Source organism: Sarcophilus harrisii, chromosome 3 (genome assembly GCF_902635505.1).
Source record: "Sarcophilus harrisii chromosome 3, mSarHar1.11, whole genome shotgun sequence".
NCBI classification, from domain to species: Eukaryota; Metazoa; Chordata; class Mammalia; order Dasyuromorphia; family Dasyuridae; genus Sarcophilus; species Sarcophilus harrisii.
Genome location: NC_045428.1, coordinates 6,673,335 through 6,698,253, shown reverse-complemented (window position 1 = coordinate 6,698,253; position 24,919 = coordinate 6,673,335). Strand labels below are relative to the sequence as shown.

Sequence of the window (24,919 nt, the reverse complement as noted above, 5' to 3'; positions counted from 1 at the left end):
TGAAATGCTTGGAAACACCCCTTAAACAAAGAAACCAGGAATGGCCATGGCTGGCCTCTACCAGGGGCCAGAAGGCTTCCGGGGTACCATGTCATCACTTGGTGGGCTAAGAAAATGGGGCCCATCCCAGCTGCTTCTGCTTCTTCTTGAGCTCTCATAGTGTCTTGTGTCCTTACTATAGGAGAGCTTAGTGCCTGGAGGAAGAGCCAGAAGGATCTCATACTGCAATCCAATCATTGCCTACTTAATGACTCCCTGGGAAAGAGAAGGAGGGGGCAGAAGTAAAGGAAGGACTTTGAGCATGTTCAGGAGGGAGGAAGAAAGGGAGGAAGGTAAAAGAGAGAGAAGCAAACAGCAAATGAAAGGAGAAAAGGAAGGAAAGGAAGGAGAAAAATCAAATACTATTGTTTTGTTTGTTTTATACAGAACAAAGTTCATTGGATAATTTGTTTTTCTTTTCCATATTATATATGTGTATATAAATACACATACAAATGTTATACATACACATAAGTAAAAACTAAATCTTCTTGCCTTTGAAAATTCTGCCTTGCTTTCAGAAAACATAAGAACCAGAAATTATCATGTATTCTACAAAGTCACAATTTGAAAGTCTTCTTCATTGGGTTCCAACTGAAACAAGGTCCCTAGTTTCAGTCTCAGCTGTGTTTTCTGTCTCAGATAATCAAAATATCAATCAATAATTAATAACCCCCCTGTGTCTGTCTCCCCACTATATTTTGTCAGGTCCCCACTATATGCTGAAGAATATGCTAAGTGCAATATGTCTGTTTAAATGAATCCAACATCCTTCTCTAAAGCAGGTTTCCCTATAAATCAGAAGCAGTGAAATAAGTTCCTCTGAATGACTTAGGTGAAGCCCCCTTCCACCTGTTGTCCATTTGGGCATTTGGGAATGGGAGGGGGAAGGAGTGTAGATTGAGATCACCTGAGCTCCTGTCAGTCCACCTTCTCTCCAGCTGTTTCAATGGGCTCATCTCTTGCTCTCTGAAAGGCTCAGTCTAGTGGCGGTCTTTTCTGATGGTGTCTGACTCTGTTTCTCAACCGTACGTGGGGACAAAGTGAAGGTAAGAAGTGACTGTCTTGTTTGTAAAATTATGGCAGATGAGAAATAGGAAGACCAGTGAGAAGAGGAGTTTTATGAAAAGCCAGAGAGATCCCAACCCCTAATCCCCAAGGTGATCTGACACCCATGGGGGTTGTTTGGGGGTGGGGGAATCACTGTCTCAGGGCTTCGATATTCTCGTGTACTTCAAGGAGAAATAGAGTTCTCTTCCTTATTACTTTAAATTATGCATCTATTGAGTATTAGTCAGATTTGGATTTTGGGAGATGGATTTAGTATTTGTGTGACAAATTTAAGGATGACTTTCTTTTCTTTTAAAAATATGGTTTAATGAATCTATTTTAAACTTAAATACAAAAAGAAAAAGAAAAACTATTTTCATGTGCACAACACAACAGAAGAGGAATCAAACTATAAAGCAATAAATTTCCATTTCAAGTGAGTCTACATAATGAATCCTACACATTGGGCCCAGAGCCGTCCATGTTTCCGTTGCTTTTTTTGCTCTCTGCTGGGGACTTTTTACTTTCTTGTTTTTCTCTTTTTCCCCCCTTCTGCCCTCCCACCTTGGCTTTATTTCTCATAAGCAGGATCAGGTTTTCTTGCAGACCTTCCAGGTGAATACACAGAGGCAGGGGTCAGGTCCCCTTTACTCCTCCCTTTGAGACCCCCCCTCCCACTTAGAAGTCTTTCTCCCCTGTGCCATTCTGGCTCCATCCCTCCCCAAGCCATGGCCCACACGACTGAATTTTCAGATCTGAATTGGGGAAGTCCCTGAGGGACTGAGGACCATTTAAACATAACACAAGAAGGGAACGATCCAGAGCCAGGGGAAGGGGCTCCCCCTAGTCCAAGACTCACCTTTGCCAGAAGGAGACATGGTGGCCGAGGGACTTTCCCCCCAATCCTCCGGGCAGGGAGTGGTGGGCCCGGGTCTGGGGGCTGCCCCTTGTGCTGCCTCCTGGGATTCGGCCCCTTCTCTCCCCCATGTCTGACAAGTACATTATCACAGGGAGAGTATTGGAGCTCCCGTGGGGGGCCACCCTCAGAGCTCCCATCAGGCACAGCTGGTGGGTGGGGGGGCGTCCAGGCCTGAGCCAGAAGTCAGGGATGGGCGATGGCTTCTCCGGATCCCCTCCCCCACGGGTCAGGGGCACCCAGCTGTGCCCCTAATCTCCAGCAGCAAGGCTGAACCAGGAGGCCTGGCCTAAGCCTAAGGCATAGGAGGAAGCACCTGCTCTGGCTCTCTGAATCACCAGGGATTGCTGTGGGGAGGGCCCTGCTGGGGAGCGAGTTAGAAGGAGGGAAGCGGAAAGGCAAGGGGCCAGCCTGTGGCCGGCCTGGGCTAGCCTGTGGCGGGCAGAGCCTCTCAGGGGCCAGGACTCGGGCAGGGCTAGCTCAGAGGCCTCCCAGCCAAGGGCACCCTCCCTCCACCGCCCAGCTCAAGCCGGCAGCTGGGGCAAGGACCTCAGGTAAGTGCAGAGCTCGGGGAGGGGGCGCGGCAGCCCCTGCCCCTGCCGGGCATTTCTTCCAGAAAGCACTGGGCAAGCAACCTAAAAACTGGGAGGCAGGAACGTTTCCCTTCCTGTCCCAGCCCCGGGTGTCTGGTGGGTGTGACTGGTTTGACAAGAGCCCTGAACCAGATTTAATGAAGCCCCAGGAGGCACCAGGTGGCCAAGAGCTGGGAGTTCACCGAAGCAGCTCCCCTTGCCCTTGCCCTTCCCAGGCTGAGCCCAGGGCAGAGGGCTGGGCTTGGAATCAGGAGGCCCTGGGGACCACGCCCGCTGGTGTGCCAGGTGGGACCCTTGTGTGCCCTCCCTAAGCCTCAGTTTCCCATCTGTAAAATGGGGCTGATGGTGCGGCTCTGCCCGCTTTGGGCCGTTGTCAGTGCCGAGGAGATGCTGTTTGTCGGGCACTTCAGAAAAGTTAAGAGCTGAGGAAAGAGGCCCCAATTTGGCACCGGCTGTGCCCAGTTGGGAGTCAGTGTAATGAGCAGGATGGGGCAGGTCACAAGGCACGGCCTAGCATCCGGTGAAGCCATTGGCTCCGTCCTCCAGGTCCAGGCTTTCTGGATCAGTCGGGGAATGATCCCTCAGCCCCCCTTCCTGGAGCCCCAGCTTCCCTCCTTGGGGATGGGGAGCATCCGAAGAGACAGTCCCTTGGTTCTCTGGGCCCCCAACCTCTGCTTCCAATGGTGGGGGGGGCTGCGGGCCCAGCCCCAGCAGAAACGCACCCACCCAAGGTGTTCCGCCTGCAGACTGTGCTGCGGCTGCTTCTTGGCCTCTGGGCCCTCGCTTCGGCAGGAGGCTCCTTCCCTTCCCACCTCCTGGGGCTGGGTGCCAGGGGAGGCAAATCAAGGTGAAGCAGCCGCCTGTCTGGGCAGGCAGGCCGGACCGGCACCGCATCCCAAGGTGGCTCTAGAGCCGCTCACAAGGTCCGTTAGCGTGACTTGGGGAGCCCGGGCCAGCCCGGAACCCCACCGGGCACTGGAGCCCATGCCGGGCACTGGGGCCCACGCCGGGCACTGGGGCTGCTCGCCACCCGGGATGCTCGCCACCCAGGCTGCACCTGTCTGGAAGGATGCTAGTGCTGGCAGTCGGGGGCACCACTCAGCCTGTCCCAATTGCCCACCCTGGCACAGAATGTGGCCCTGATGGAGTGAAAGCCCCTCTAGCTACTTCTCAGAGCATCTGAGAGGACGGAGGTTCCTAACTGTGAGAGTGTGTGTGTGAGAGAGAGAGAGAGACACACACACACAGAGACACAGAGAGAGAGAGACAGACACACAGAGAGAGAGAGAGAGAGAGACAGACACACAGAGATGGATGCACTTCTTTGGCAATGTCTACTGGGACCTATGGACCACATGGCATAACATAACATAAATCAGGATCTAAGAAAGGAAACCCATTTATATTTAAAACCAGTTATAACTTGTCTCAGTTTCCTCATCTGTAAAAGAAGCCGGAGAAGGACAGAGCAAAGCAGTCCATCCTTTGCCAAGAAAACCCCAGTGAGATCATTCAGACTCACCTACGTCTGAAACAACCAGGCAACTGAATCCACATTAAAAATAAAACAGAAGTTTCTGCCGTGTGGGTGGAAAAGGCTTGGTTCAGAGGGAGGGCAGCTCGTCAGGCTGGCCCCTCACGGGAGAGGCAGTGGGGGGCACGTGGCTGGCTGCTGGCCCTGGGACTGGCCCCCCAGTATGTCCCATCCCGGGCACTCCCAAGCAGCTCCCTACTCAGTCTCTGCCTACTTCCCCCTTGTAAAATGGGGGTAACGTTAATAATTTTTACCTGTGGGGGAGTTGCCTGGAAGGCTTTTTGCAGCCTAAAAAACCCTCCATCAGCCCTTTGTGCCCACTTGGTGATATTTAGTGCTGTCAGAATCACAGACTTAGAGATGAAGGGAACCTCGGAGACAAACTGTCCCACATTACAGATGTGGAAACTGAGGCCCGGGGAAGGCGCTATCCCAAGGTCATAGAAGTAGTAAATGGAAGAGTTCTCATCTCTCCAGGACCCTCCAAGGCAGAGACCACAGCTCTGAATACATTTCCTTTCTCTGAAAGACCATTCCCCCCACTCTCTCAAAAGTCAAGGAAGCTGGTTAAGGCTCCACCAGGACAGATGTTTCACTGGTCCCTCAATGGTGGGCAGGGAGCACTAACCCTAAGCACCTACTATGTGCATAGATGAGCAAGTCCTTGGGGTGTGTAAGGGACAGAAAGTCGTGATCGGATGGAAAACCTTTCTCTTCCACCTGGATCTTATTGTATTAAAGAAAGTCACTGCATCACACAGCATTTACGTGCCCCTCCCTCCAAGCACCAAGCTAGGAGCTGTGGCTGGGATGACTTCTCCTTTTGGTTCCCCCCCAGGATCTCCCAGGACTTCCATGGCCCCCGACTTGTTCTCCCCTGCATTAGTGTGGCCTCCTTCCTGTCTCTTCCTCCGTCCTTTTCCAGGAACCCAAGCAGGGAACCCACCCATTCACAGTAAGGGGTCAGTGGCCACAGAAAATACACTTAAACTGAAGCATCAGCCCTGGACAATATGACTGAGGAGGGAACTTTCAGAATGTGACTATGGAATAGAGCTCCGGCCTCTCTCTGGGTCTCAGTTTCCCCACCTGTCCAATTAGAAGGTGGGATAAAGTCCTTCCCCTCTGGTACTGTGTCACTTTGGGGACTTAAATTTAGCTCAAAATACTTTTACCATGAAGTTAATTGTGATTGTTGCCCGTGATACTTGGGCATAGCATTAAAACCCATTTCACAGATGTCTGCACAAAGCTCCCTCCACTTCTTACAGGAATGATGTGCAAGATCTGTTGTATTAAGGAGCAAAGCCATAATATGAGACCAGCTTTTCAGGCCTTCAATTCTAAGTTTTTTTTTTTTTGTTTGTTTTGTTTTGTTTTTTTTGATTATCTTCTCACCACTGGTAGAAACTCTGAGGTTCCTGCAAAGCGCAGCTCAGGGGTCTCCTCCTGAGCCCCTTCCCCCCTCCTCCGTCTTGTGGAACACTGTTCCTTATAAAACCCTCTTTTATTCATCCCTTGTTCTTGATGCTGTTCTTCCTCTGGGTGCTCAGAGCCATTTCCCACAGCACAATGTTAATTCTTTGAATAGAGAGTTTCACTTTTGGTCTCAGTTTTAAGCCACTCAGTTATCATTTAACATGGACCACAAACCCCAGAGGCATGTCTGCCTTAGAGCAGCTTCCATCATACTGGGAAGAAGAAGGGTTTTCAGAATAGCTGATCGTCGGAGGAACGAGCGCTGACCGTGGTCACATCTGGAAGGGGCTCGGGAAGAGACGGATGGCGGCCGGTTTCCAAAAGATGGAGAGGATGGAGGCCTTCGTTTGAGAGCCCGAGCAAAGACAAGGAAACCAGAGCTGGAGCTTCATGTGCAGGGCACGGCAAGAAGGTCAATCCGGCCAGAAAAGGGAGTGTGGGAGAGAAACCTGAATAGCAAGAAACACTCCCCCTTCCCTTGTGAAAGGGATAACAGAACAGACATGGACTCTTTGGCTGCAGGGCAGACAGACAGACGGACACATGGGCTTTAGGAGTAAGGATTGAGTGCGCTGGAGGTGGGGCAAGGGGATGACTGAGGGCAACAAAAGCCAACTATTAGTCTAGGCTAATAGGGAGGTAAGCGTTGATGAGATATTATGCAGACGAGAGCCCAAGGGGACAAATGGGAGAAGGGATATAGAGGCAGATGCTCTCCTGCCTATTTCAGGGCTTGCGAAATGTAGGGACTTAATAAGTATTTGTCTAATTGCCTTTATAATGACAGCAGTAATGGCTGAGCACTTTGCTAAGGTGATAGAGGACTGTTCCTGGAAGCTGGCCATCACCAGGCAGTTGGAACACGTTGCTCAGGGGGTATTTAACCTCGGACGTCCCAGAACCAGAACGACGACGCTCCCCTTCTCCATTCCCCAAGTATCCTGGTCAGAACAACAATCTTGTGGACTTGAGGGTTCCGTGGGAAACAAGGGAACCAGAAGGCCAGTGAACAAAGCTATAGCTGTGGCCTGAGCCTCAAGGCCTACCCCTAATTCCGAGTTCCAATTAAATCCCAGCCACCCACGTATTTCAGTAAATCACACTCTGCTGTTATTGTTGTTTCAGGTACAGAAGGTGAATAAAGGCTCATTAAACACCAAATGTGTCCTTTCTTGTGCTGATGGGGCTCTTTCTAGGGGACGGGAGACAAAGGGGGGCTTGGGAAGGAAGTCACCTCCCCGAGACCCCCTTCTCTTTCACCAGCCTGTGGAATGGTGAGGGGCGAGGGAGCCCTTGCCGAGCAAGTAGCTTCTATAAAATGGGTTTTAATCATAGGGTTGAAACTGCATCAGAGAGACCTACATAAAGTTGGTTTTCATTTTAAAGACCAAAAGAGGTGTTAGAGGCCAAAAGGATGATCCATAAAGTGCTGTGTATAGCTTTCTCCCAACGGGGTGAATGTCTGCTTCCTAACAGAGCAGGGAGAGGTTCTGGGAGATGGGCTGGCAGAAGGCGGCTGCCACGTTCCCTCACAATGAAGGACCCGGAAACACTTTGAAAGACTATTTGGACACATGTTGGAGAAGGGTCTGAGGTCAGGGTGGGATAATCTCTCAGCAATTTGGGATTCTGGGAAGCAGTGACCTGTTCGTCCTGCCTTTGGGGTGGGGAACACGGGTAGATTTTAACTTGATGGAGGGAAACCCTCCCTGACATTTATAAAGACTGCCCAAAGGCATGATGGGCAACCTCGGCATGCGCTGGGATGTTTCTTCCTAAAAAAGATATATTTGTATGAAATAAGAGCAAGTGATAAAACTGTGGGACCCCCTTATTTTATCAATCACTGAAACGAAATCGGAAACCTCTTCAGTGTAGTTTGTACTAAAATTCTCTAATCAGTTTCCTTAGAAGGTTGGATTTGGAACTAAGGATGGGGGAGGGCTAATTAAGATTTGGGTAAAGTCACTGAAGGAGCTACCCCACCAACAATTGGGTTCGATGCCTGTCAAATTATGGAGTGTGGAGACTTGGCCAAAGACAATTAAGTAGTTATGACAAGTATCCGTGACCTGATGGAGAAAGGGTTTTATGGGTCTGCCCGGCCAACTTGGAATAACGTTGCTTTGGTGTGTGAGCAGCCAGGACGCCCGCTTAGTGGACTCATAGGAGAGGGCATCCTTATTCAGGTAGGGTGGGGCTAGATGCACTTTGAGCTTCCATTCGGGCTTGGACATTTTCTGAGTCTGTTATGACTTCTGTTGTTCTTTGATTTCATCAGCTCATAGAACATCTTGTGTTTCTGGTCCTAGTAATTTCTAGTCTTAAAGAGTTTCTGGGAGCCATGAGAAGTGAAGTCACAAGGCAGTATGTGGTCAGGTCCTCTTGACTCTAAGACCCAGCCCCTTCCACCAGGCTGAACCCCACTCTGTCTCTCTTTGTATCCATCTCTCTCTGTCTCTATCTCTGTCTTTCTGTTTCTCTGTCTCTCCCTCTTGCCACTGTCTCTTTCTGTATGTTTCTGTCTTCTTTTGTTTTTGTCTCTCTCTATTTCTCTCTGTGTCCCCCTCTGTCTCTTTCTCTCTCTGTATGTCTTTTTCTTTGCCTCTTTCTGTTTCTCTCTGTTTTTCTGTCTCTCTGTCTCTCCCCCTTCTACTGTCTCTATTTCTGTCTCTCTCTGTCCCTCTGTCCCTTTCTCTATCTGTATCTGTCTTTCTTTCTTTGTCTTTCTGTTTCCCTCTGTCTCTTTCTTTGTCTCTACCTCTCCCCCTCCCACTGTCTCTCTCTTTCTGTATGTTTCTTTCCGTCTCCTTCTGTCTTTGTATCTCTCTGTCCCTCTGTCTCTATTTCTCTGCCATTAAGTGCTTTTAACCATGGCCTACATTGTTTATTACAAAATGTCATCTGTGATTATTCAGCCTCATGGAAACATGGATGCTAATGTTCAGCGATTTTTGATTCTTTCTAAGGTTTGTGGACAATCCCGCCCATTTCTCCTGGAAGGAAAGTTATTATCGATCCACCATGTCTCAGAGCTCCCAGACAAGTGAATTCCTCAGCCCTGGTGTCTTCCAGCACATTTGGGACTTCTTGGATCAGTAAGTATTAGAAAGACAAGACAAGCTCTGTGTTGGGCTCCTGAGAGGCTCAGAAGATGGGCGATGTAGGGTCCATCACAAGCATGGAGCTCGGAGAGCTCTTCCTTGTTCCACATAAGCTCGTTTTCATGGTCAGAGGATTGCTGACGTTTGAGTAGAGAGAATACGTCTCCTGGAAGATGGGTTTTCATTTGGTGGGTGTATCCCTCAGTCTTAAGATCCAGTAAGAGCATAATAGATGAAGCAGAATCAAGTCACATGAATGGCGGACAGTCCCTCGTTTTGAGACTTTAGGTCTTCCCTCAACCAGTAGAGATTGTGACCCCTGCGTGATTTAGTTGATGTTATTTGAAAGGTACTGTAGCCCTTCCCTCCTTGGCCAGGTCGATGCTCAGGTCACAGACACACCATCCCTTCTTATTTATAGCTATCTATATCTATATCCGTAGCTATCTATCTATCATATATCCTGACTGTCTTCCTGCCTTTCTTCCTGCCTTTCTTCCTGCCTTTCTTCCTGCCTTTCTGTCTTTCTGTCTTTCTTTCTTTCTATCTTTCTTTTTCTTTCTGTCTTTCTTTCTGTCTTTCTGTCTTTCTTTTTCTTTCTCTCCCTCTTTTTCTCTTTCTCTCTCTCTTTCTTTCTTTTCCACATCCTGTGGTTCTGATTACAATTCTATTGAGAGAGCTAACTTTTTCTTAACACTCTGCCTCCTTTACTCATGAGATGTCTCCACAGTGAGCTCACTTGCTTTGTATCAAATGGAAAACATGTGAAATCCCAAGAGCCCTTTTACCAAGGATTATCAACAAAGTCGAGACCTTGAATTAATTAAATAGTCTGATTAGTAGAAAACTAAACTGAAATGCAATTCATTAAATTTTGGCTTTCTCTGCTATGACCATGGATTAGAATTTGACCTCCAATCACAACCTTTGGTACTTGTGGAGGGTGTGACCTCCACCCTTACCCATCACTTTGCTGACTGGACTGATTCTATAGGCAACACTGTGAATCTCTGCAAACCCCCCAGTTTCAGATTGAACAGTGACAGTTTGAGGGATTTTCCCATGAAGCTGTCTTTCCCTCTCTAGACTTCTGGTTTTATGATCTATTGAGTAAGAGTGAAAAGATCTAAAAAACAATGTGGTATATTACGTGGCGTGGCTACAACAACAGCATCATGATTCAATAGCTGGAAAGATCTTAGACATTCAGGCCAATGCCAGTACCATTTTACAGATGAGAAAACTGAAGCCCAGGTTGAGAGTAGTATGACTTGGCTAAGGTTTAAAAAAAAAGTAGCATGCTGAACTCAGAATCGATGATGTAGGAGGGCACCGTTCCCCTACAACACGCCCTTGCTCTTGAAGTGAGAGTCTTCAGAAAAGAGACTTTCCTGAGCAGAGCGTAACGGATGGCAGAAGTTATTTCGAGGCGAGAAGGAGAGGAAAGCAGTCATCCAGGGTGAGGCGGGGATTTACTGAGAAGCACAGCTTCGTTGCTGGTTTTTTAAGATAATGGAGACTTCTGTGTCTCCACCATAATCTGTCTTTCCTCTCGTTATTTCTAGACATGAGGAGCTATGGGCCTAGAATGAGTGTGAAAGCGAGAGAGACAGACAGCGAGAGAGACAGACAGCGAGAGAGACAGACAGCGAGAGAGACAGACAGCGAGAGAGACAGACAGCGAGAGAGACAGACAGCGAGAGAGACAGACAGTCAGAGTGAACACTGATTTCAGAAAGAGAAAGGTCCCCTCTGACCCTGGTGTGAGCATGGACAGATCACTTCGCTCTCAGTCCTCTTGGCCGCGTCCTAAGACCATGAACCATAGAGAAGTGGGTGGACCCCTCATGTGGGAGTCCCTCTGTGTGGGAAATCAAAAGGCCAATTCACATCCTGTTAGCAAGGTTGGGAATAACCTAGAAAATAACAGTGAGCTATGTGCCAGCAAACTGCCGAGGGCTCCCACTAACGTTGATGCCTGTTGGCAGACAGCATTATCGCCAACCCAGGCTTCAGGTGAATGGCCCGGTGCAAGAGGCCCCAGAGGCAGAATCTCTGAGCAGTAGAGAAGATGCAGAGGAGCCACCTGAGGCTCCAGGTAGGTCAAAACTCTCTAACAATCGCTAGTGCTCTTTTCTTAGGGTAGATCGTGATCCATCTCCATCTGATTCTTTTGCCCAAACTACTTCCACCCTGTCTCCCTGTAGATCCCAACTGAGTCGAAGCCGTCTCTTCAATCCTGTCCTTCTCTTTCCCCATTCTCAAAAATAAAATAAACCCAACTCTCCCTTCTTTTGAAAACCCTCGGTTTCTTGGGCAACGCCCCTCATGCATCAGCTGCCATTGGGAAAGTGTCAATGATCACTGCCTGTTGGGTCACCTGAAGACAAAGAGTGGAGCCTTGTAGAGTCTTAGGGCTACAACTTTGCAGTCACTTACTGCCAGCTCTAAACGCCGGCCTTGGAACTCTCAGGGCATCATCGTGCTGTCCTCTTGGGGGCAACTCACACTGCGAGGGGATTTTTCCAGGCATCGTAGCTAAAACTGGCATCTTTGAAACTTTCAGTCGTTGTTTTTCTGGGACCAGCTGGAACAAATCCCTCTTTCATCTGACAGCCCTTCCCGGCGCAGACGCCTGGTTACCATGGCATATGGCAGAGGAGACTTCTCTTCTCCACAGTGAACATCCTCCTTTCCTTTTCCCCATCCTTAGGTTACATACCTAAGAGATTCGTAAATAACAAATGAGGAAAAAACTCAGATTCTTTGTTAGTTCTTAAAGTTTAGATATCCTTAGAAAAGTGACTACAGTGGATCTGGAATCAGGAACTCCTGAGTTTAGATCCAGTTTCAGACTCTTACTAGCTGTGTGACCTTGGGCCTGTCACTTAACTCATTTTGCCTCAGTTTCCTCATGTGTAACATGAGCTGAAGAAGGAAATGTCATTCCACTCCAGTATCTTTGCCAAGAAAAGCCCAAAAAAGGGAGTCACAGAGTTGAACACATGCAAAAATTATTGAAAAACAACAAAGTTTAGGAATCCCTAAGGAAGAAAATGTTAGTTCTTTTTCCAGGATCTCTTGGCTTCTCACTTAGTCTCCCTCAGAAGCATCTTCCCCTTGGGGCTGGGGAACTGGGGGCCAGATAGGATTGATTCCTTTAATGATCTTCCAGATGTCTCACTCACTTCCAGTCTCCCTCACTTCCCCAACCCCTGAGGAGAGCCAGATTCTGCTGGATTCTCCTCGTGGAGCTCTCCATCCCTTACACTTTCTGATCATCAGTTCTTTGCTCTCCATGCTCCAGTGTGATGAAGGCTCCCACCTCTTCGTTTGGGCTGCACACAGTTATAACCTCAGGGATCCTCCGATGACTTGGCCTGTCAGGTCTCCAAAGCTCAGGTGTCTTAGCATGTCCAAGTAGCTTCGCCCAGCTCCACCCGGCTGTTCCATGGAATTTCCTATTTTTATCCCAAGTCTCCCTAGACACTAATTATCATTTCTTTTAGCTCAAATTTGGACTGCCCAGAACTGTAGTTCTCACCTATTGCAGCATCTCTCTGGGGCTCCTCCTTTTCCTGCCACGTGGTTTCATGTTGAATTCTGCTTTGGGAGAAATGATTGATGATATCAAAGAAAAAGTATTTTTCTTCCTTCCTTTCTATCTTCTTTGAGTCAAATTTTCTTTATTCCTACAAGAGAAAAAAGGGGAAGAGGAGGGAGGGCCTCTTTTGTGTAATAGATGATTCTATCTTTGAAGTTCCAATCCGGCCAGAAACAGAGTGGGAGGCTAACATCTGTGGACAGGAAATTTGGGTGAAATTATCGTAGAATCCAACAGCATCTGTTGTTCCAACCCTACTTGGCCAAGAATCCCCTTGTCCGCATCCTGACTGAGGGAAGCCTAGCCTTTTCTTGAAGACCCCTAGAAGAGATAAAGAAAACTTCTATCTGGACCCTCTTTAGATCAACTCTGAATGTGCATGAGCTTCTCTTTCCCTTACATCTAAATGTTCCTCTGCCTGGTGCTCCTAGTTGTAGCCTCTACTCATCTGTAAAAGGGTAAGAGACAAGACTAGTAAAGTTGCTGCAGATTGATGAACCTGTATAGAAATACAAGTAGGTAGAGAGCTCCCTGTCTTCTTTGGTCCTCAGTTTCCCCCTTTGTAAAATGAGGAGTCTAGACCAATGACTTCTGATGTCCCTTCTAGTTCAAAAGTAATCTACACGGAAATAGTTCAACAATTCTCTTGTCTGGTTGAAGTATCTGCAATTTAAATTCAAAAGTTCTGATTGTTTTCAGGAAGGCAGGAACGAAGAGACAGAGAGAAAGAGAGGAAAAAGAAGGAAGGAAGAGAAAAAAGGGAGAAGGAAGGAAGAAAAAGAAAGACAGGAAATACTTCAAGGTCTATGTTTCTGAACCTTATCAATCCTGATAGTCTTGAGGAAAAAAAAGAATCCCCAAGTACTTTTCTCACAGTAGCTCTGTTTAGTAGATAGAATAGCTTTTTCTACCTGTTTCACAGGTGAGGAAGCTGAGGTCTGGAAGTTGATCAGTTTGCTTCGAGGCTGTACCAGTCAGTGGCAGACTCTGCCTCAGGTCACCTTCTCTGTGGACCATGTGCTCACTTTACAATGATTGGCTGGGCATTCTGCTCTCCATCATGCCTTGCTGCTCTCTCTTCTTCTGCTACCAACAGCCCAATTTCTCACTCTTTTTTCCTTGTTCCATTGGGCCACTGTAATAAACTCTTTAAAAATGATAGCTAAGATCTATATAGCACCTGCTCTGTGTGATATATTATATAATATATAATCTGTGCCAAACACACCTTACAATTCCCATCTTATTTGATCCTCCCTATAACCCTGTAGAGTTTTTATTGTTTGTCCTTCATTCTCAACGGGGACCATGAACTCAAGGAGATGATGTACAAGTGGGATTAGCATGAGTCCACAGGACTCACTTTCTCCTCCAGAGCCCTCAGAAATGCTACGTACTTAATTTGAGGGTCAAATTTGTAAAGCTCAGTCCTCTGCCGGGGAAGGAGGGAGCCCTCTGACGTTTTTCTCCAGGTTTCCAATTATTTTCGGTTGAACTTGGCAGGCAGGAAGCAGCCACTCTGTGCCAGGCTCCATAATGGGGGCTTAGTAACAGCCCAGTGCTTGTCATCTCTACCATGTTCTTTGTCTCAGGAGCTCCAGTAACTCCTATGACCACCCATTTCTGTTTGTGATGATAATGGCTCACCAGTGGTACTGGGACTCCCATGATCCTCCTTTCTAACATTTTTTTGGTTATTTAAAAAATAATACTTTTACTAATCTGATTAAATTGTTTAACCATGGCCACTGAGGTGGGAGTGAGCCAAACAAACACTCAATCTGGAAGGAATGGGAGTGGCCTCTAGGTGGAGAAAGTTGATGAGCGACAAGTCATGATTGACACACACTCCTGGCCAAAAGAGCATAGAACACACCCCTTACTGTTATGTGTGGGAGTGGGATGGGGAGTGGACAGGATTGACAGGCACCCGCCCTGCCTGCGGACAGCACCCATCTGGTACATTGGGAGCTTCTCCCTGATAGTCAACCTACAGCTTCTTCCCTGTACCTTTTACCGCTTATTCCTAACTGTACCAAACAGACCAGGGAAAAACCCTCTTCTTCCAGCTTCCTAATTCCTGGGCTACCCCAGCCTCCAATAATTCTCTTGTCTAGTTGAAGTATCTGCAATTTAAATTCAAGAGTTCTGATTGTTTCCAGAAAAGCAGGAAGGAAGGAAAGAAGAGACAGAGAAAAAGAGAGGAAAAAGAAGGAAGGAAGGAAGAGGGGGAAAAAGGGAGAAGGAAGGAAGAAAAAGAAAGACAGGAAAGAAGAAAAACAGAAAAAAAGGAGAAGGAAGCAAGCAAACTAGGAGGAAGCTCTTACTTTTAATTCCTTAGTGCCTTAATTTTTTAATAAATTTATTTTCAAAACATATACATAGATACATACATTCATAGAGAGTTTTTAACATTTCACCTTTGCAAAACCTTGCTTCCAATTTTTTTCTTCCTTCTTTCCCCTAGATAAGATATTAATTCAATATATGCAACATGTACAATTCTTCTGTACATATTTCCATAATTACCATGATGCACAACAAAAATCAGATCAAAAAGAAAAACAAATGGGAAAGAAAACAAAATGCAAGTAAACAATAACAACAAAAAGGGTGAAAATATTGTATTGTGATCTACACTCAATCCCCACAGTGCTCTCTCTGGTTGCAGATGGCTTTATCCAACCCAAGACCTTGGGAGCTCAAAGACCTATTTTCCAAAGCAGCTCTGTAGCATGTTGAAGTACACTGAGACCACTTTCAATTGTTACAGAAGTCACAGAAAACTGTCCCAGTCAGTCAGTCAGTGAATATAATTCTAGCAGGGAGAGTAAGGGTGATGACTTTCTAGAACTCTTACCTTCCTTAAAGCACTAATCAACACATCACCCTATGATATCATTGGTTCAACGACATTACCCAACTACTGTGCTCCAGGTACTGTGTTAAGTGTTGAGAACACAAACAAAGGCAAAAGGTAGCACCTGGCCTCCAGGAGCTAACAGTCTAAGGTAGGAAGGTACAATGGAGGTGGGAAGAAGATCACACAGAAACAAAGCTTGCTATTCCCATGAATCACTCTGGCTACACATTGTATTTCTTCCCAAGCAAGCATTCCGGTGTGACTGTTATGTGCTGGGAAGCAGGGTGTTGAAATGTTAAGCAATTACCACTTAAAACTTGACATTTACAAAGGAGTCAATAGTTCCACCATTTTGCTTTTCACTTAATTTGGCCGAATTTTCAATTTCTCCATTATTGCTTTGCTTGCTAAAGAGTCAAAAAGAAAAAGAAAGTCTTTTAAGTACTCCAGGATCCACTCCAAAGCTGTATGGATTACTTGTTGGAAACTCTGATCTCTGAATTATGCTTCAAAGAACAGGTACCTTGGCTACCTGTACTTGAACCCTGCATTTGCTGTAAACACATAGAAAAACTGACAGAGGTGGATGGATAGTCTTTTTTTGTTGTTGTTTTGTTTTCCAAAGATGATCTAGCAACAGATTTTCTGACAATCCTTCTAAGAAGTGACCTGTGGACCAGTCTTTCTGTGAAAAACCAATTAATCAAATAAAATTCCAATGTGGTCCTCGGGTCTTTGCAGCCCCTTTCTGCCCCAAAAGTGGCAATCGTGGCAGAACTGACAGGGAAACAGGATGCGGTTGTCCCAGGATGCGCAGACTCACACTATATTATTAGAGAGCACATTTAAATTGAAGCATCGCCAAATCGGTGTGTGTTTTAATGTATTTTTATATTTCATAGGATATAAACTCTCTGAGGACAGGGAACATGTTATTTTTGCTCAGCTCCTTACACATAGTATCATTCATTGTTGATTGATTTGACCCCCTTCTAGTTTTAAATCCTGGATTACATAAGTTTTGGGGAGGATTTATTGTAGAAAGTAAATCATGTGGAAGAATTCACATTAAACACAGTGTCTTTTCTGCTTGAACTCGTGCAAGATCACGATGATTTCTTGTTTTTCTTTCTGGATGCACGTGTGCGTGTTTTCTCATTGTTATTTCCCTTTGACTCCCGTCCAGGCCGATATGCTCTGTGCAGCCCATCGATCTGAACTTTATGGACGAGCCCACGGCAAACGGTACCACGAACAAGATCGAGATCAGCATGAATTGTATCCGCATGCAGGATACCGACTTGAGTGACCCAATGTGGGTGAGTGGTAGAGAGGGGCGGGGCCTTTGTCTGCTATCTGCTTCTGTTCATCCATGTGGGGTCTGCAGGGGCAATGTCATGGGGGGAGGCAGCTCAGGATGGGAGGGCTCTTACCAATAAACCCCCATTTTCAGTGCGATTTAACATCATCAGAGCATATAAATGACCTTAACTCACCTGAGCTTCCTGAAAATTCTGTGAGTCAGACGACTGAGATCTCATGACCCCCATTTTATTGAAGAAGAGACTGAGGCGAACAAAGCTGGAGGCATTTGCTCCTGATCCCCCAGTTTAAAAGTGTCAGAAGGGAGATTTAAACTGAGATTTTCCTACCCTTGAATCCAGTAGGTCCCACTGCTTGTAAGGGTATATTCTAGATGGAAAGGAATAGTGACAAACTGAGGATTTAAAGTGAAAGGGGCTTCTGGATCCCCAAGCCCAAGCCCCTCGTTTTATAGATGGAGAAGCTAAGTATCCCATAGGCACAACAGTAATAAGCAGCAGAGCGGAGACTGGACCTCTATTCTCTGACTCCACATCTGGGCCCCTCAGCTCAAATCTTGATTCAGATCAAGAAATGTCGGGAAGCTCAAATGAGATTATATGCGTAAAGTATTTTGCAAACTTTAACCGTGTCAATATGAGTATTAGGCTCATAATTGTTTATGACACCGAATGAAGAAAGAGGTACAATACGATAATCCTTTTAAGAGTAATCTATGGCTGGCCATATAATTAAGCAACGAGATAGGCGGCAATGACAGTTTCCCACACTGGGAGAGCAGAAAATTGGCTCTCTCCCGTCAATTGCAGGGAAGGAGTCTCCATCGTGAAGGTCTGCCTTGGTCCCGTGTTTCTCCCCGATTGGCTCCTTTCTCTTTCAATAACACTTCTGAATTTTTGCTGTTCGGTTCAGCTCCATCCCTCAATGGTTAGACATCGGCTGAAATCTCATTTGGGATTTCTAATCATTTTTGTTCAGCTTTTATTAACAAAAGTAGAAACGGTCTGTCGGGGAGGGTGATGTTGGTCAGTCCTTCCATATTTTCCAGTCTACAATGAAAAGTCCTATGCCTAGAAGACCCTTAGGGAGGTACCCAGTAAATGGTCACTCATTTAATCGAGGTTTTTATATCATCTGCCTTTCCCTTCTTCTACCGTTGCGTTGTTGCCATTACTGCAAATAATGAAAAGCTGTTGTTGTGGAGCTCCGTGGTTGCTATGTGATTAGGGTCCCTCAGTCTCCTCATTACGCCCTAAGCACAATAATTTAAGGTTTAGTCACTTTCCCCAGCCCTTGAGTGTTCTGTGATTTTTCATTTATTGGATGTTTGAAGGATGAGGGCATTGGGCTTTGCACAGAATTCTTAACTTTCAGGAAAGTGTCCTGGTTGGAATGAACAGCCATAATCGCAGGAAGGGAGACCAAGATCTCCTTGGAGACTTTGCTCCTCTGTCACGTTGTGAGTGTTCCTGCAGGTCTCTGTTTTGCAAGCCCCCACTGGGCTCTGTCTATATTGATACAGCTCGGATTTGAAGACCTAGTTCAGGGATCGATCACCTCTGCCAGGAAGGCGTTCTCCGATTCCCCAGTTCTTTCCTTTTGAAAGGAAGCCGGGTAATTGTACAATGAACAAAATGAAACTCTGAGAGAAGATACGATAAGGTTGCACGAGTAGCAAGTGAGAGAAAACAGGGCTTCTGCCATCAGAGTCAGCACTCCTTCCACTGAGCCACAGACGCAGCTTTTATCTTCTATTTCCCCCGAGTAGGTCTGGAGCTTTCCTCTGCACTAGCACAGTCTGCCTCGGGCTCATTTGTGCCCATGTCTTACCCTTTTGATGAGACAGTCAATTCCCAAAGAGCATAAACTGGCTCATTTATCATCTCTGTAACTCCAGCTTCAGACACAGGTTACTTGCTTACCTAGGATTTGTCGAAAGGAAGCTGGGGTAGACATGTGGTATGAAGGAAATAGCACTGGGTCTGTGGAACCAGATACAGGATCAAATCCTGCTTTTGCTAATATGATTAGTGAGACCTTGGGGAAGCCAAATCTACTCCCTGGGCCTCCGTTTTCCCATATGTAAAATGAGATGGCTGAACTGGATGGTCTCTGGGGTTCCTTCCAGTTTGAGAACTGATCCAGTGTTGTTTTCCAGTCAAGAGTAGATCTGTCCATATATGGTTTTATTAGCCATCTTCTTTGGGAAAAGCCATTATTCCCCATTGTCTTTTTCATTTATTTGCCCTTAACAACATTTTCCCTTAGAACCTGCCTCATCCTTTTATTTCCTGGGGCAAAGGCTGCCTCCCTTGCTATCCTGTGAAATGTCAAGCTCTCTCTCTTCTTGTTCCTTTTACTACCATGCCAGCCAGTTCCCCCTTCTTTTTCCCCTTTAATGGGGGGACTGGAAAGGCTTCAGATGCCTGCTCAACAATGCAAGAAAATCTGATATTTTCTCTGTGTGTCTTAGGTTTGGCATTTACTTTTCCTTTCATAATCATTTTTTCTATGAAAATACCCAGATTTGGCACTTAAGCACTGAACCCTACTAGATTTTGAGCTCCATGTTTTGGCTCCCCCCGCCCCCCCAAAAAAAGACAAATTAAATAATATCCTGAAGGAAACAATGAAGAGAACAAGATGGACATTACTCAGATATACGGGCAGGGAGGACATGAAGGGTCTTTCACAATGACCCTTGAGGAGGAATGAGTGTTTGACCAGAGAAAAGAGAGAAACTAGGAAAGTGGGTAGCTCCCACTTGGGCTGTGTTGCATGGGAACTTCCTAGCTGGTGAAACAAGGATGTCCCCCAGATGTTACATTACGCTATTACCTATAGACGTTCTATCCTGAAGAGATTTGGCTGCATGTGACTTCCCCCAACACACACACATACACACACACACACACACACACACACACACCCCGACCTGATATTCCCTTATCCTATTCACACTTTCATAAATATAATAAATATATTTCTTTCATAAATATAATATCCTGTTAACTTTATCTTTCATAAATGGCTTGCTAAGATTGAATTGATTTGTGCTGGGGACGGCAGTTTAAATTTATACCAAGTTGTCTCTAAGGTGATTAGTGGGCTAATATCTGACTAAAGATAAATGTGGATATGTTCATAGCTGGTAATGGTTCAATTTTTTCTGCTTTTCTGGATAAATTAATCTTTCAAAGGCCATAGTTCTGTCTTTAGATGTTTTCTACATCTACTCTATGAGCTTATATGCAGAGAAGCTAAGTGACCCCCAGATATGGTGTGGTGTTTATTTTGGAGGTAGGGGAATGGAGTACCCCAGCCCCTCAAATTTCTGTCCCTCCAAGGTCCTGCTTCAGTGCTAATTTTTTTTACTATGCAATGTAGGAAATAAAACATAAAATTTATAGTCAAGAGACCCGAGTCTCTTGAAAATGAAACAATTGAAATGACTCAGCTAAAATCACGCGTGCTGCCTGCGTGATTTTAGCTGAGACATTTCAATTGTCTCGTTTTTCTCTAAGATCTCCTCCCACTCTGAGTCTATGGTCCTTTGGCTAAGGCGCCGAAAGTTGCAATGCAGATGTTATTTGGGGGAGCTGACATGCCAGTCATAATTGAAAAATTAATTTATCAATTTAGCCGTGTAATCACCACTAAGTCCCTAAGGGAATAAGATCCAGGGTTAACACTTTCTGTTTGGACAGGAGGGGGATGCTAATAAAGGATTCCCAAGTAAGACTGAGCTCAGCCGGAGGCCCTGGGAGAGGGAGAAAAAAAAAGGGGTTGATGAAAGTCATCCTCAAAGTACTGGTATAATTCACAGTTTTGCCTCAAGCTGCCCAGCTGCATCTGTCTGTTTCTACCCCAGTCCCCAAAAGTGCCTTCACTGGGCTTAAGGATAAGTCAACTTTCCCTTGGCCAAGAAGTTCTGGATGGATCCCTTGTAATGTGATGGATACATTTGGACCCAAGATGATGGGATGGACCAGGCAGGAGCTAAGCAAATGAAAATCCTCAAGGGGATGCAATCAATAACATTCCTGCCTGAGAATATGACTAGTCAGTGATGGGGAAGGGGATAATTTCCGTTTCCCTGAGGAAAATTTCCAAGAGAAGCAGATTTTTCTAGCTAATGTTGAAATGATCCGTGGTCTGCCAAAAGATACGGTCTAGAATTCACCAGTGTCGTCTCTAAGCAGCTGGTCGGGGTCCTCTAGGACCCCCCTGTCCCATTGCAGAATACAGAAGGAACTTCTTGTTTTACACACTCACCAAGCACACTCCGAGTATCTAAGTTCAGACGGCAACTGTGCAGAGCCTCAAACCCTGTGACTAAATCCTGTTTGGCTTCTGTATAATGTGCGAAAAATTGGGAATTCAGCCAAACATTTGCCTAGTTTTCAAGAAATATGACTCTGTAGACACTGCAAAGCATGTCAGAAATTTTAAAAAGGGGGAAGAATATTATGAAGCCAATAATTTCATATCCATTTTGATGAACTTTTGACATAGCTTCGCCCTTGATAAATCATGCAAAACCGACGGCTTGCCTGTTCTTTGCTGCCATTGGAGACGATGCAAATGGCAGTGAATGGCTCCCCTTCTTTCTCTGTCCATTCACTTGTATTGATGCTATGGGGATCATAAAAGGGGACGGGGGAGGGAGCAGACAGGGGAGTAGGACCAAGGTCCCCAGTGCTCTGGCTGACTTCAGCCTCGAGTGTTCCCAGTTGTAGGAAAGGGGTCTCAGTCTCTCATCTTGGATGAGAATCTCTGCTTCCTCTCCCTGACTCTTCAATGTGATTTCAAGGACAGCATCCTCCTGATCCTCAGATGGTTTGACAGTGACTGCCTGGAAGGGAGTGCAGCCCATGGGGCCCAGTGTGACTGGACTTGAGAACAGGGGACCGAGTCTGGGCCTTCATGGAGCAGCTGCCATGTCACCCTACCCACCCTGTTTGAGGTTGTATTCTCCTCATGCCCCATACTGGTTTAGACCAGTTGGGAGCCTTAGTGCAAGACAAGACCCTTCTCAAAGAGAAGCTTTATTTGGTTTGGGCTCTTCCTCCTCACCTGGATTTTGGCTTGGGATGCTAGCACCCCTCTTCTCGCAGCTTTGTCTCGCCTAACAAGTTAATGAATATGTCTCCATGTCTTTATCAAGGCATCCCTGTCCACTAGGATTTTGTAACAACCTGTTAGGAGAGCCTTGGACAATAGTATGCCAGACTTAGAGACAGGAAGACACAACTTCAAATCCTGCCTCTATCCTTCCTAGCTGTATTACCCTGAGGAAGTTATTTAGCCCTGTTTGCCTCAGTTTCCTTAGCTTTACACTGTGCTGGAGAAGGAAATGGCCAACCACTCAGTAGCTTTGCCACCATTATCATCGTTATCTTCCCCATCTTCCCCTTCTACTTCTTGTCTTTCTCCCCCCACCTCCCCATCCCCATCCCCTTCCCAGCAAGATGAATTTCACTTATATGAGATAAAAGGAATACTGAACTAGGGCTGGGGGTCACCATCTTAAAATGGGCTTTTTTTTAATATCCTATGACTATGATTTATTTCTCAGCCTTAGGCCTATGTGTTTGTGGGACTGAACACAGGTTGACCTTTGAAGATATCACAGATAATAGCACTGAACCAGCTGGTGGCAGATGCTCATTTCTAAGAAGTAAGAGACATTTCTCTGCATAATGGCAAGGAAAATGGTCATCATAGAGTCTCCCAGATATAGTTTTTCAATTTTTTTCTAGGATTTTCATCTATTGTCCTGTTAAAAAAAAAACTATTAGCAAACTATTGTCCAGCTAAAAAACCGACAACAGATTCCCCTTTGGCCATAGGAAGCTCAGACTTGATTCCCCACTTTGTGGCCTTGGACACTATACAGTGAGCTCTTTTCTAGTTTTACTGCCTTTTGACCTCTCCCCTTTACCCTGATTTTGGCAACTTCAGGTTGGTACTTGCCCAGCATTTCCTGAGAACAACCAAGATGAACCATGATCCTTTGCCAAACCCAAAGATTCCCCACTCCCTGAACCAAAGGATGAGCTTTTCTGAAAAAGAAATGGGTGTGAGCTCAATGTACCCATGGATTTAATAATGCAACTGAACTAGAACGAATGTCAGATGAAGCTGGCAGAGATTTCAATGGCCATGTTTCCTCTGTGCTACACTCTGTCCTTCATCGATTCAATAAGAACATATCGATTATCCTTTATTTACAAAGTGCTATTCCAAGAAAAAGGAAGGATTTTTAAGGCTTCCCAGTGTGGAACATTTCTTCCATCAACTGCAATTCGCAACTCTTTTCTAACTTGTATTCTTGAAGAGTTGACTGGGGCATGGATAGATTACTTGCCCAAGGACAAATAACAGAATATGCCAGAGGTGGCCATTTAATATTTTTCTAAAGGCAGAGGTTAAGTTCCTACTATGTGCAGGGTATTTTGATGTTCTAGACTATTAACATTCCCCCCACTACACTTTGCCACCTCTCTGATATGGAGGATGCCCCCAAAGGCCCTGTCTCCTAGCAGGGAAGATGAAACAGTGGAACAGTGAGCTAGGAGAGCCTGTGATAATTAACAACAGAGGGGTACAGACCAATAGGTCATAGAGGGGAGGGTTAAGAGGAAGAGGGCTGACTCCTGGCTCGGGGATGGTGGTGGCCAGGAAACAGAAGATGTCTTGGAGCAGGCAGTTTGGGAGATGATCCTTGCAGCTTTGGGAAGACCAGAGATGGAGAGAGAGAATAGGGAATAGAATAAAATCCAATTAAGTTTCTCATTTTGTGATACCCTAAAGATGCTATACAGGGACACTAATGTCCAAGAAGTTAAGTAACTCTGCCCGAGGGAAGAATTGAGGCAGAATTCACACCCAAGTCATCCTGAGTCTAAGTCCAATGTTCTATCTGCCATACCCTAGGGATTTTGGGATGCTGCTGCCTCTGGAACCCTAGTCCTGTGAAGCAGGTTGGGGGCTGACCTTCAACGCCTGAAGGTTTTGCTTTGTTTGCTGAGGAAGGCACGATAGGTGGCAGCTCTTCCTGAGAGCCCCTCGGGTGTCCCTCGTTACCCATTGATTTCCTCTCTGGCCATCGCCTCCCTTCCATCCCAGTAATGGAGCCAGGAGGATGGGGACTCGCTGCCAAGGCTTTGTTCCCAAAGAGGGACCTCACCTGAAGCCCAAGTATGCATTTCAGACCTTGAACAAACAGGTCGTTTCATAGAAAGGGACAAAAGCCTCTGCCCCCCTTCCATTTTTTTTCTTTTCTGGAAATTCACAAACAACACTTGACAGGTGACAGCCCCTCCCTAGAGAGGGGCTGTTTGCCTTTTACTTTGGAGTTTGGGTAACCTGCCGCGTGGGCTAGTGGGGAATGTGCTGCCTGGGGGCAGGTGTCTGCAGTGCTGGCTCTCCTTTGAAAAGAAGTCCTTCACCTCCTTCCCCTCTCTCTGGGGGTAAAGGGGAAGGGAAGGGCTCTTGGAAATAAGAGTCCTGGGGCAATTGTCTCACACCTGTCTTCAGTCTAACCTCAGTCAGACTTCTGGGTCTGTACTGGGGAGGGGGGGGAGAAATGAAGGAAGCAGAAAAAGAGTCAAACAGAATTTTGGAAGCATACCTAAGAGGCCACTGAGATGCTGCTTTCTCTCCTTTCTCCTTGAAAATCCAAGCAACTGTCACTAGGACTCACTGCTAAGCTTTCAATAATGTTTTTCCCCCTCAAGCCTTTCTTGTTCTTATCACTATCCCATCCCCAACACACAGTCCCTTTCCGTAAGAAACATATACCAGATTAATTTAAATTTTAATTCTTTTTGGAGAATGTCACGAGCTATAGAATAAGCTTAGAAATCTCAGCCTCTTCATTCTAGATAAAGAAGTTATGGACATTAAAAAAGTCTTTTCCCGTACCTGCATTTATTTAATTATGACCCAACTTTCTACCCAACAAGCATTTAAAATAATTGCCATAACACAGCAATAGTCCATGCACTTTTACTTATATAGATCTTTAAAGATTACAAAATGTTGGCCACTTTCCAATAGACTTGAGATGGAAAGAGCCATCTGCATCCAGAGAGAGGACTATAAAGACTGAATGTGGATCACAACATAGTATTTTCACCTTTTTGTTGCTGTTTGCTTGCTTGTTTTATTTTTCTTTCTCATTCTCCACCTTTTTGATCCAATTTTTCTTGTGCAGGATGATACATGGGGAAATACATTTAGAAGAACTGCATCTGTTTAACCTATATCGGATTGCTTGCTGTCTAGGGGAACGGGGAAGGAGAAAAATTTGGAGGTTTTGCAGGGGTGAATGTTAAACACTGTCTTTGTGTGTATTTTGTAAAAAGAAAAAGCTATTATACAGAAATACAGAAAATATATAGAAAAGT

General features: G+C 45.8%; 1 protein-coding gene across 2 annotated transcripts in view; it reads left to right on the top strand.

Annotated features, from left to right (window-relative positions):
• Positions 1 to 954: 954 nt before the first annotated feature.
• Positions 955 to 24,919, top strand: part of TP63 (tumor protein p63) — a 155,930-nt gene continuing 131,965 nt past the window's right edge. For both annotated transcript variants that reach the window (XM_031957432.1, XM_031957431.1), the window contains exons 1-3: positions 955 to 1,088; positions 8,581 to 8,709; positions 16,369 to 16,501. In XM_031957432.1, coding sequence (XP_031813292.1) covers positions 8,636 to 8,709; positions 16,369 to 16,501 — 207 coding nt within the window. In that variant the 5' untranslated portion in view covers positions 955 to 1,088; positions 8,581 to 8,635. The remainder of the gene's footprint in view (positions 1,089 to 8,580; positions 8,710 to 16,368; positions 16,502 to 24,919) is intronic.